This window comes from Nanorana parkeri, unplaced genomic scaffold (genome assembly GCF_000935625.1).
Source record: "Nanorana parkeri isolate BGI_ZX_2015 unplaced genomic scaffold, ASM93562v1 scaffold1652, whole genome shotgun sequence".
NCBI lineage: Eukaryota > Metazoa > Chordata > Amphibia > Anura > Dicroglossidae > Nanorana > Nanorana parkeri.
The window spans coordinates 50,028-63,513 of NW_017307920.1; the positions used below are offsets into that span (position 1 = coordinate 50,028).

General features: G+C 39.5%; 1 protein-coding gene across 1 annotated transcript in view; it reads right to left on the minus strand.

The window, feature by feature from the left end:
* Nucleotides 1-13,486, minus strand: part of IPO11 (importin 11) — a gene marked incomplete at its 3' end in the record, with an annotated part of 147,463 nt that overhangs the window by 49,075 nt on the left and 84,902 nt on the right. The window contains exons 10-13 of the mRNA XM_018571001.1: nucleotides 9,273-9,465; nucleotides 7,668-7,820; nucleotides 5,533-5,576; nucleotides 2,575-2,665 (exon numbers count right to left, since the gene is read on the minus strand). Coding sequence (XP_018426503.1) covers nucleotides 2,575-2,665; nucleotides 5,533-5,576; nucleotides 7,668-7,820; nucleotides 9,273-9,465 — 481 coding nt within the window. The remainder of the gene's footprint in view (nucleotides 1-2,574; nucleotides 2,666-5,532; nucleotides 5,577-7,667; nucleotides 7,821-9,272; nucleotides 9,466-13,486) is intronic.

The following is a 13,486-nucleotide window of genomic DNA, read 5'->3' on the forward strand; positions in this document are numbered from 1 at the left end:
TATAACAAAGTGGAAGCAACTGGGAACAACAGCAACTCAGCCACAAAGTGGTAGGCCATGTAACATGACAGAGCGGGGTCAGCGCACGCTGAAGCGCACAGTGTGCAGAAGTCGCCAACTGTCTGCAGAGTCAATAGTTACAGACCTCCAAACTTCGTGTGGCCTTCAGATTGGCACAACAACAGTGCGTAGAGAGCTTCATGGAATGGGTCCATGGCCGACCAGCTGCATCCAAACGTTACATCAGCAAGTGCAATGCAAAGCGTTGGATGCAGTGGTGTAAAGCACGCTGCCGCTGGACACTAGAGAAGTGAAGACGTGTTCTCTGGAGTGACGAATCACGCTTCTCTGTCTGGCAATCCGATGGACGTTTCTGGGTTTGGCAGGTTGCCAGGAGAACGGTACTTGCCTGACTGCATTGTGCCAAGTGTAAAGTGTGGTAGAGGGGGAATTATGATGTGCGGTTGTTTTTCAGGGGTTGGGCTTGACCCCTTAGTTCCAGTGAAGGGAACTCTTAAGGCATCAGAATACCAAGACATTTTGGACAATTTCATGCTCCCAACTTTGTGGGAACAGTTTCTGGATGGCCCCTTCCTGTTCCAACATGACTGCGCACCAGTGCACAATGCAAGGTCCATAAAGACATGGATGAGCGAGTTTGGGGTGGAAGTACTTGACTGGCCTGCACAGAATCCTGACCTCAACCTGGTAGAGCACCTTTGGGATGAATTAGAGCGGAGACTGCGAGTCCGGCCTTCTCGTCCAACATCAGTACCTAACCACACAAATGTGCTTCTGGAAGAATGGTCAAACATTCCCATAGACACACTCCTAAACCTTGTGGACGCCTTCCCAGAAGAGTTGAAGCTGTTATAGCTGCAAAGGGTGGGCCAACTCAATATTGAACCCTACGGACTAAGACTAGGATGCCATAAAAGTTCATGTGCGTGTAAAGGCAGGCATCCAAATACTTTTGGCAATATAGTGTATTTAGATTCTTGCATACGCTCAACTGTGACGGGTTCTCTTTAACTCTCTTTCACAGATTAATCTAGTTGTGCTGCCACCGCAACACAAAAATAGCATAGCATGAAAAAGCAAAACCAAATTATAAATTTCCTCATAGTTTTCCAAGTTATAAATAAAAATCTGAAAGGTGTTAATTGCCTAAGTATTCACCCTGAATAATCCATAGAACTACAAATTGCCTTTCGTCACATAATAAATTTAATAGAGACCACCTGTGTGCATTTAAAGTGTCAATGCTCCTAAAATAAATACTCCTCTTTCTAGAGGTAAGGAGAGTTTGATGGAGAACATATCTAAACAGACAGCATCATGATGATCAAGAGGCTAGCAAAACAAGTCTGGAATACAGTTATGGCGAAGCACTAGTATGGCCAGCAGATTTGAAAAATGTTCCGGAGGGCTTGGCAGCGAAAGGGTTAAAGGTAAAGTCCACTTTTTAAAGAAATGCTCACGTCTTCATAAAAGAAAAACATTAGCATTTAGTATTTTTTTTGCATTGCAGCCAGTAAATATTGGCAATCGTGATCAGTGGGTCATCACTTGACTGTGTAGCCCAATTTTTGCAAGGGCAAAGTCAGTAGATCAGTGGTGAGTGATATAGCACAAGGGCTATGACTGACAGACCAGACACTATTGGAAACTAAAGTGAGCACAAGGAGGGGGGCAGAGAATTAAATAAACATAGGCTGTGCTATACAGGGACTACAAGAAGCTGATACCAAGTCAAATGTATTTATTATATAACGGCTTTTAAATAGTTTTTGTATATGTATCGGCATTTACATTGGAATGACATTTAGGAAATAATTATCTATCCTAAATTACAATTATTGTTTTTTAACTTCATATTGGCTTTTGGATTCTCTGCTTTACAGATAAGAAAACACTGAGAACTACTTGGATAGGCATGAACACTGATAGGGTTGTTCACAAAAGGGTGACGAGATTGGAGAAGGCAGTAGAAGTGAACAATCTAGGCCAAAATAGCGGATTTGGAAATATTCTCCAATTCAGCTCACTTTCCAGATCAGCTATGTTGTCCTAGATTGTTCACTTCCCCTGCCTCCTCCAAACTCCTCACCCTTTTGTGAATAACCCTGTAGGCGTTTATTTTATTTTACAGTGATTGTCTTTGTGGGACTTTGCCGACATTTCGGTAATAATTCTCTTCTTGGGTATCAGTACAATAACATTTTTTTTATTTCCGTGGATTAAAAACTTTAAGAAACCCCTGTGGAAGACGGATGAAAAGAAAGCCATTGTGCTGGCGACAACCAGGTGCTAATGAAAATGACAAATTGCCTGTCTATAAATGTTTGAGCACTGCAAGCAGCAATATGCATGATCATTTCTCTGGCGTAACAAGTCCTAAAAAATATTTTTGTGCTTAAGTAAAAAAACGTTTAGAAAAAATTGAAGCTAGGTCTCACTATTATTATGTGACACAGGCAGTAAAAATAATGCTAGTGCAATGTGTCTGCAAGAAAAGCATATTATTCTTACATGACGAAACGGTACGTCACATGAGAGACAGAAGGCCCTTACCTTGAAGAGTATGAACCATTTCTAACAGCACAGGCGTCAGGATCTGGCTATATTCATGAAAGATGTCAATAAATAAAACCTCTGAACACGGCTGCCAAAAGAAACACAAAACATATTCAAAATACACCTCATTGGCACTGGATAGGATTCTGAAGCTGTTTAATTGTCAAGAACCTGGGTCCAGAAATCTGACTAGCAACACTTTCTACCAGACCCATAATTATTACTGATTCATACTTTGTATTTTCTTTTTTCCATGGAGAATACATATTAATACAAGCAAAATGAATGGCAAACTCACTCATCAACTCATAACCAGCTTTAAAGCAAGGTGCACATGGAAGGGCTTTATACAGTACACAGCAAAAAGTTTCCCAGGACACTCACCAGCACCCACAACGGCAGCTGAGCCCCCAGGAGGTTGGGCGGACCTGCACCAAATTTTATATTTTGCTACATGTGCTCCAAGATGGAGACTCTCATAGGTTAGATTAAGGACCACACTGCACAGAGGGGCCTTGACGAGGCAGTGCGGCTTTCACATATTCTGCAAAAGAAACCCCTGCGCTGTGCGGGCCACATTACAAGGCGGGCCTTGTGTTTGCCACCCCTGATCTAAAACCTCTGTTTTTAACCTTAGACAGGTTTTTTGCATGCTGGCTGGTGAGTGTGCTGAGAAACTTTTTGCTGTTGTACATATTAATACAAACACCTTTCCATCAGGGCAAGTAGAGAAGTTTAAACAGAAAATGTTTATGACAGTTATAGAAAATGGTGAAACAGTTTTTCTACAGGGTATACAGATGATCTTACATACTAGCTTTACTTGTTCCAATAATTCTAGAAATCTATTTTAAGATGTTAAAGACGCTACAGATCACAACGTCCCCTGAAGCTATTAAGTACAGCCTACTCTTTATTAAATCTGAAAAGGGTAAATCTTACATAGCAGAAGAATATCTATTTAAATAGCCACCTATAAAAATAATCACTTTTCAATGTTCTAGTAGTTATCTGACAGGTACCACGGTTCTCAGCTAGTAATAATTAACACACCATAGAAATGCAGTCGGTAAAAGAAATAAAAATTACAGTGAGACATCATCTAACAATATATTATGCCCAGGAACCTGTGGAGAACACACATTCTTATATTGCTACTCAAAGAACATCTGTCATGAGATCAGTACAAAGAATGCCATTGTTGAACTCTAACTGAAAATACCAGTTTTTTGGCTGCTATGCTTACAGGCTCCATTCATTTCTAAGTCAGTGATCTGGAACAGGTACACAAATAAGGAAGGCTGACATTCTACTCTGTATGCCTGTTCTGGATTAACAGTTTCTCTCACCAGTATGGAGATAACATTTCAAATTGATGAGGCTGACTGTGGCTAAATGGTTAGCACTGTTGATTTGCAACAATGGAAACTGCATTCATTTTTCACAAGTAGGATCAGGATGAGTGTTTAGCAGTTTCAGCATTGAATTTTAGGCTATACACAGTAGAGCTGCAGCTAACGATTATTTTCACAATCGATTAGTTAGCCGATTATTAAGTTCGATTAATCGGTTAATCGGAAGAAAACATAGCAATCCACATCAGACTTCAGCCTATTAAAATATCAAATGCCTGCTTGTGACACAAGGATCAATGTGTTCAGGACCATAGACAGCAACCACTGTAGATCTGAGCAGATATGATTAATCTAGTCGAAGTATAGGCCTATCCAAATATGATAGCAGTAACCAACAAGGCAGCTCAAGTTTGATTCTTAAAGTGACAGCAAATTCAGGAGTTAGATCTTAAAAATGCATTCAAGTACCCCAACTATTAACAAAAATGTATCTTATTTGTGTATTACACGGCTGTAGATCCTCAAATCATCTCTGAATTGGTGCTGACACTCTCCTTCCTTCTGGAGGGTGGCTACCTTTGTGTGAGCTAAAGTAGCCACCACTCCAAGCTCACTCCTGTGATGGACTACAATCTCACGATTAGTTTACAAATTTGTAATGAGATTGTAGTCCATCACAGGAGCGTGTTTGGGGTGGTGGCAACTTTACAACACACACAGGGACATGGGGAACAAAATTAGCCACAATCCAGAAAGGAGGACAGTGTCAGCATGAATTCCGAGATGATTTGAGGATCTACAGCTGAGTGATACACAAATAAGCAACATTTTTGGTAATACTGAAAGTATATTTAAGATTTAACAGTTAGAGTTGACGTGTGACATTAAATGTCCCGGCTGCAGCACTCTCAGTATTTAGTGGGCAACAGCCTGCTATATACTAAGCTTTGAGTCATCGGAAGACGTTAGCATATGTCCTCCCGTGACCCTAAAGAGAACTATGGGATAAAAAGGTTACCCCATAGTTTTATTTTAAGTGACACTAAACTCAGGTGTTAAATCTTAAATATACTTTCAGTATTACCAAAAATGTTTTTCCCAGCAATAGCTGAGCTATGTGTAAGCGCATTTGAGGCTGAAGTGATTCCTTATGGAGCTCAAATCCTTCTGACATAACTGACTTTATCTGCAGATAAAAAACCCTCCACCTATTCTCACATTTCTATAAAACATGATACTGGCTAAGCTACAAAAAGCAGTGCTTGCAGTTAAGTTTGTCTGTTAGTCACCCTTACAGAGAGAGAGAGCGAGAGAGAGCGAGAATGAGAGAGCGAGAGAGAGAGAGAGAGAGAGAGAGAGAGAGAGCATATGTATATATATTATGAGAAATCCATTTAAAAAAATTAAAGAAAGTATTGTGAAAAGGTCACTTTATTGGAGAACAGATGAGAATTAAGAGAGATGACATTCTACAGAAAAGACCCTAAGGACCTGAGCCATGTAACTCTGTAACATTTTCCTGTTTAAACGCATGAGTTACAATGATACCTATTTTGAGAATTCAAAGAAAGGCCAAGGCTGAATAATTTAGAAAACATACCCTCAGACTGTATTTCCACGAGTCTCCGCCGCTCTCCTCCACCGCTATGAATCAAAAACCACACACTATTAATCAACTTAAAGTGCAACTTAAAGTATATCCAAACCCAAGAACAAAAATATAATATACTGCAGCATACAAGTCCTTAGATATGATGTGTGCATTAGTTTGATTTTTTTTTTTTCAGACTCTTTTTTTTTTTTTTTAAGAGATTTTCCCAGTTTGCACACTCTCTGTCCTAGTCCTAGGGTGGCAACGTATCTGAGGAGCAACATCGCTGTCTCCCTAGGATAGGACTACCAAACAGCTTCCCTTTTGTCTTCTCCATACCATAGGGGAGAAGTATTCTGTTTCCTATTATACTTCCTGAGAGCGCTGTTTGAGATAACCATGTAGAATGCACAACACAACTGGTTTTCTGGCAGGACCAGCAAGTAGTTTTTTCAAAGAATTAATAGATATAACTAACGTATTGTTTGGTATATTTAAAAGACCAAAACTGTGCAAATAAGAGGAGGTTCTTTGTTAGGGTCTACATAGACTTTATGTTGGCCACACACATTCAAACTGGTTTGTAAGAACTATATGTATCTGTTAAGTGTTCTGTCAGCACTCAGCCTTTTCACTAAGCAGCAAGAACAAGGGAGAGAGCCCTGAGTATCAGTCATCTGACATATACAAAGGCCGATGGGCATATACAAAGGCCGATGGACGTATAATGAGGTCTGGGTACCAGACAAGAAGTGGACCTAGGAAAGTACGCTTATTGCCACTCAAAGCTCTATAAAGTCTATTGCCTCAAGTACCAAGGATGAAATAAGAATCTGAGAAAACAACAAAAGTTGGGAAGCTGTGTAAAATCTACATAAAAACAGAATAAAATGGCCTGCAAATCTCATGAACCCATATTTTATTCACATATCCAATGTTTAAACTGACAAAATTGACCATTTTAAGAAACAAATAAGGTGATTTTGAAATTGATGGCAGCAACACATCTCCAAAAAGTTGGGACAGGGCAACATAAAGCTGGGAAAGTACACGGCACTAACAAGGAAGAGCTGGAAGAACATTTTACAACTTATTAGGTTAATTGGCAACAGGTCAGTAACATGACTGGGTATAAAAACAGCATCTTAGAGAGTCAGTGTCTCCGAAGTAATGATGGGCAGGAGTTCATTGCATTCCGTTTTGTATGTAGATTTTGCACAGCGTCTCAACTGTTTTGAAATATGTTGGTGAATCAGTTTGTACAATCACTTTTCCTGTCAATTCTATGTTGTATCTAAGCATTTGTTCACACCATATCCTTTGAGCTGTGTTTTTCAGCACAACATCACACATGTATGGAGTGAACATGGGCAAATATGCAGTGGTGTCCAGAAAAACACAGCTCAAAAGAGCACAGTGTGAACAAGCCCTAAAGAAAACACGGTACTGTGCTATACAAAGTGTCTCAGAAGGTCCTACAAACTGGACTAAAGGAACTTATTTTTATTTATTTTTTTACAACCCAGGGCACTGAATACAAACAAAGACCAATAAGTGGGTTAAACATTAAAAGAAAAAAGAAAAAAACACTTGAAATTGAACTTAGCAGAGCAATGTCTACGTGTACATTGAAACAGCTTCGATTACCAAGAATCAGCAAGCAACACAGCACACAAGCAGACAGGCCCCAGAGAAACAGTCGTACACAATTTATCACGCACTGAAAGCAATTAACTCTTGGTCACGAAGCATGATAGTGAAATGTTGGCGCTCATTTCTCTGGAGACCGGTGTAGAATGCAGATATACAATATGAAGTTCTCCGTAGTGTACAGCTTGTGCATGCTCAGCAATCACACCGTGTAACTAAGTGGCATGTGTGTGATTAATGAAGTAGAGACTTTCTACTTCCTCTGCTCACTGTACTGTGAACTGAGTGGAACACTTGGACAACTTCCATGGGGGTCCCACAGAGACATTCCATATCTGACCCGATAGCCATCATTGAAGCATAATGACACCCCATACATAGGATGAGCAGAGAAACTTCAAATCAATACATGCATTTGCTACTCTACAAACAAAGCTGTGAAGGTAGAGTCAACCAACTGTTAACATAGCAAAATCCCATAGCTATATACCTACCAAAACCCTCTGGGTCCTCCTCCCACATTGCTCGCTCTTCCTCACCGAGGACAAAATAATGGGTGACTAGTCTGCGGCATATCTCCATCAGGATGGGGTAAGTGAAGAATGACATCTTTATTTGGTGAGCATTGATTGTTTCTGGCTTGCTGTCTGAAACACATTTCAGAACATGAAATGAAAACCATTATAAAACAATTGCGAACAGTTCCACACTGTATAAAAGTGCGGCATTATTATATAGCCACCTGCAGTAGCAAACAGCCAGTACAATGAGTTGGCACAACCAAGGAAAGGCAGACCAAAGGTTTGGATTAGGTTGCTGATATAATCCCTTATCCTTTCCCCAGTGGGGCTACTCCATCTTACCATCCTCACTGTGCCTGTAAAAGTTGGAGTGGTTATCAAGAGTTCATTGTTTTTTGGTTTGTTGCTAGTGGATTTGTAAGATCTTGCACAGGTCTTAAGAAGCAGAAGGCTGCCTTTCCTGATCATACGTCAACAAGTTTCTTGATAACCACCCTGGCTTTAAAGTTGGCCACACATTACAATATTAGTCCCCGTTCACACCTAGGTATTTTGTAGCTCAATTCTTGGAGCTACAAAAGCTCAACACAAGGAATTCCATTCTTTTCTATGGCCCTTGTTCACACCTGAGAGTTTTGTCGCCTGCAGAAAAACGCCTGACACTGGAAAAAGTACATAAGCTACTTTTCTGCAGATCTCTGCATGTTTGGACCCGTAGACTTCAATGGAGGCGCCTGGAAACACGCAACACAAGCATTTGTGCACGATTTTGCACGCATTTGTTGGTTTACATTAATGTCTCACAATCTGGCATGTTTATGTGAAATTTCGCCTCATCGAGTAAAAAAAAAGTCAAAAAATAAGACCTGCAAAAGAAGAGGGTTTATACTCTATTATACCTGCTGCCAATTCCTCCGATCTTTTCTGTGTCCTGTAGTGACTTAGGGGCAACAAGGAGGAATCACAAGGTGCAGTCGAGGATCAGGTATCCAAAACATCTGGAAGTGTGCAGGGAGTATAAACCAACTCATTTCGCAGGTCTGGCTTTTTTGTACATTTTTTTTTTATTTGATGACGGTGGCTTTGCTGTGAAACACTTACCTTATGGTTATAAATACGCAAAGATACCAACCTGGCAATTGTTAACTCAAACACCTATCCATAACATACATTCAGGCAATTGCTTTCAAAAAGCTTATCCATGAGATAAATGTAGGCAACTGTTAAAGTTAAATCAAGACGTCCATCCAATAAACACATTCAAGTGTGAAAGGACAAAGTTCACTAGAATACAATAAAAGAGAAACTGGGCAATGATCTCTGGGGCAAATAAGATTTTACATGATTTCTCTTTCTCTTGGCATCTGAGCCCTCTCTCTTTTTTCAATATAGTTACAAACAAGACATAGAGACATTTATAAAGCAGTGAATGTGACATTCACCAAATATCCACTGCAGGTGTTTCATCTTGATACAATCATTTTAAAATACTGTGATTGATTCACCTGCAGCAGATGTTTTTGGTGAGTATCACGCTTACTGCTTAACAAATATGCCTCTGAAAAATCAAAATGGTACCTTCAAAGTTTTTTGATGGTTTAAAGGAATCATTCCTCACAATCATCTTAATGAGTCTCATGCAATGGACTATGAAACGTTCAAACACAACTCCTTCTCTGGCCTCTGTGAAGACATAGCTTACGGCAAACTCCAACGCTTTCTGGATTAATGGAATAAAAGAGAATGGATGCTGGTCCAGGAAATCTAAGAGCTGTAGAAAAATAAAAAAAAGTTTCATTTAGTACTAACAAACAGAAAGGCTGCATCCATCACATTGATACAAATACAAAAAATAACATGTCAACTACCCAAACAGTTCTGCCCTGAAAAGTTGTGATGTACTGTTTCCCAAATAAATGTTTTGTATGTGGAACTTTAATACATAACAAGCTCCAGCATACACTTTAATTGTGTTTAATATTAGTAAAGTACGGGGAGAATAGAACCTGTGTCAGATTTTTATCCAATAGTGTTGTAGTGGTGTTTGAACAGGGTATCTGGATTCAGGGCTGGTGGCATCTGAAAGATCCAACGTGGTTCAGATAGGTGTCCATCAGCAGCTGGATTAGGCTGCCTATACCAGGTCCTTGTCGGGATCTATCCTGGCAATAGCCTGCTTTATGCAGAGTTTTGGGTCACAGGAAGACATTAGTAAATGTCCTTCTGTGACCCTGAAGAGAACTGTGGCCAAAGAAGTTTGGGCCGTAGTTCTCTTTTAATCCAGTACAGTTTGTATACACTGATTCCTTTCCTCAAGCCCTGATGGAAGGGGTGGGTTCTAGCCCTAGAAATCCACAAGATGTTTAATTTAGTCTTCTATCTGATCTCACATTGGAATAAATCTGAAACTAGACTATTAACCTGTGGTGTGGCAATTCTATCTTAGATAAATACACATTTTTTACTGCTGTCTATGTTGCTGTTAAAGATTTTCCCTCACTTCTTATCTTTAAAACCATTGTCACTGGTACACAGAGTGAGAGGAAGTCTCTCTGAAGGAGCCCCAATTCACAGTAAAAACCTCAAAAGGTTCTAATTTTTCCACACTCTAGCCAAAGAAAAATGCTTTGGCTGGATATGAGGTATGGAAGTGATGGAAGGAGGGTCTGCCTTTATGGATCTGACCAGTCATGTGGTTTTCAAATTCCTCTTGTTTGGTGATAGTTGCTTTCACCATGTGCAGGTTACATTAGGCCAGTTTAGATCTAGAGCATTCAAACATGTGCAGATCTCTACAAGTAATGCAAGATTTTAGCATAATTTATCTTCATTCATTATTAGTGCAGAGATTTCCATGAAAGTGATATAACCTTGTGAGCACAGGAAGTGCCAAAGAGATTCTGCATTTCTGTGGATGTTGAGTTATTTATCTTTAAAAAATAGTGGCAACCCTTCCATAATGCATTGCAGTAGTGTTTCAGCCAAACAGCAGAGGTACAACGCAGCTGATTACAAGCCTAGGAAGTCTCTCTACCTCACTACTAATAGAAGACTTACAAAGGTGTTTTTATCCCTTCCTAAACAAAATGGAGAAATAAAGGTTTGGCTTTACATATATCTGTTAACTCCCCCAACGTCATGCTGCAGTGGAAGCAAAAGGGTTCTCAAAACATAGTTAGGGGGCAAATACAAAAGTGTTTTCCCTACCTTCTATAAGTTAATCAACTCATACACTCTTTTAGATATGTTAGACAATTATAAATTCATCATATAACTAGGGATGCACCGAAATATCGGCCGAAAATGGCACGTTGGGCTAAATGCTGAAAGTGCCATTTTCTGGTCGATACAGCGGTGCATCCCTGCTTTCTCTCCTCCCCGCTGGGCGCTGCTCTGTGTCCCTGCACCGCTTGCACAGCCTCCTGTGACAGCTGTCAGGAAGGAGAGCGAGAGCAAACACTCAGCGATCAGTGATTGCTGAGTGTTTGTACATAATTGTGGACAAAGTGTGGTTACTATATCCTCAATTATGAATGGATGGGAAGTGATCTACATCACCTCCTGTTCATTCATGATTGTGGTTATAGTAAACATACTATCTCCAAGTTATGAATGAACAGGAACACTCAGTATAGATGATTCCTGTTCATTCATAACAGGGGCTGCAGAAAAAGAGATTGAGCACTCTGTGTTCTCAATCTCTTTTTCCATTTTAAAAAGGGAAATATCAGAGGTCTCTTTAGACCCCTAATATTTCCACAAAGCCCCTACAAGTAAAGTAAAAAATAAAAATATTTAATAAAAATAAAATATAAAAAAAATGTAAAAGTTTATAAAAAAGAAATAAAAATAAAATATTTTTAAAAAAACATTTTGCCCAAGATTTATTTTCCTTTCAGCTTCAATTCGGTTTTAAAATTTTTATTTCGGTGCACCTCTATATATAACAGAAAATGTGAAAGGATAACTTGCTGAACGCTCTCTATTATCAAAAGATGTAACAAAAACAGTTCCACTTAAGATTCCAGTAAATAAGCAGCACTATACAAACTCCAGTAAACGAGGGAAAGGCAATATGTTATTTGACATTTTATAGCTCAAACTCAAAGAGTTCACAAGAACACTGATAGTCATAAAAACTACAAATATCATGAAAAAAGTTGGGTCAGTTTAACAAAACCGACACATTAGTCTTTAGACTGAGAACTGAGAAAAAAAGCCACATGCTGTATTTTATTGTCGTGTGTTAACCTTGGAGAAGCAACAAATACTGGTAACTAGAGCTCTATCCTGACACTGTAAGAGGATTTATTTTGCAGGTCAACTTTGGTCAGAGTCTCAAAAGTCTAAAGACATTTTTCAAAGCTCCTACAGATGACTCGATTCCTCATTTTATGCCTTTACTGTGAATTGCCTCACTTTGTCTCTCAGACCAGTTCTGCTGCTTGCTAGTTTTGATACAGTACAAGCCAAACTAAATGAACAAAGCAGCCAGTGTCCTTCTATAAATAACTGTTTTACCCATTAACTTCCACCAAACAAAAAAGGCCCATTGGCCCAGAATTACTAGGGTAAAGTACAACAGGGCACCTAATATACACACTTGATGCTGACTCTCCAAATGATGGAATGAGGATTGGGATGACTGTTATGAAGGGTGCACCTTGCAACACAAGTACACTATGGCAGATCTGATATTTCTCTCCCGTCAGGTGGCTCTCAAAGATTTACAAGAATTAGTATATTCAAAGTAAAAATGCCTCAATAGAAGCCTCAGATGTCAGTTCACATTCTCCAGTCCATGCTAGTTCCAAGGCAGTGATTGCACAGTGAAGCTGAATGGCCTTTTTCTTGGCTGAGTAGATGTTAAAGGGTGACTTCAGTGGGATTAAAATGTGTCTGCTGTGTATCTATTGATGGATCACAATTCCAAATCATCTCCCCTCAAATTTCTTTATTAAACAAACATAGTGATGAGTGGGGAGAGGTCTGGTCGGTTACACCCCCCCCACATTAATTCACAAAATCATATAAGATAGGTGTAAACCTATTCTTATTATAAATTGGGGGCTTTTTTTTTACAACCAACTAACCAGACCAAGCAATGGAAACAACAAATTTGTAACAATTTTAGACTTTTAATAACTACACATATATTTGTAAAACACAATAAAACATTTTAGATAAAACCAATAGTTACTTGTGCTGGTCCTTATAACCAATTTTGTAAACTGTTCACTGCCAAAGTAGTATGTTATTACAAAGCTGTCACATTAATTATATATATTCTTATTCCATTCAAAATCATTATGTTTAGAGGCCCTCGACGCGTTGCACCCTATGGGCTTCCTCAGGAGGACTATTCCATCAAATGTGAGACCAGCTGAATATAGTTCAATATTGGTGAGGGCACAGGATCAAGATATCAATTCCCTTAAAGAGGCCGCAGAGGGATTGACATACACAAGGAGGAGACAGAGTGACGCCATCAAACGGCACTTCTTGCACACAGACACTGATGCTGATGGAGTGTCTCAACTGTTTCAACTGGGGATCGTTTCCTACTATCTTTGTCCTCTCTCTGCTGTCATTCTAGCTATAGACAGTGGAGGGTTCACTACAGATAACACTGCGTGTATTATGGCTCATCCATCAGCTGGACCTCATAGAAGCAGGAGTCTCAAGTTATATTCCCTGCTGCAGGTTTAAACATTCTACCCCCTTCACATTTCTGGCATGAATATCCCATGCATGTTGATGTATGGTAGCCCATACATTAACGTGTGTTGTGT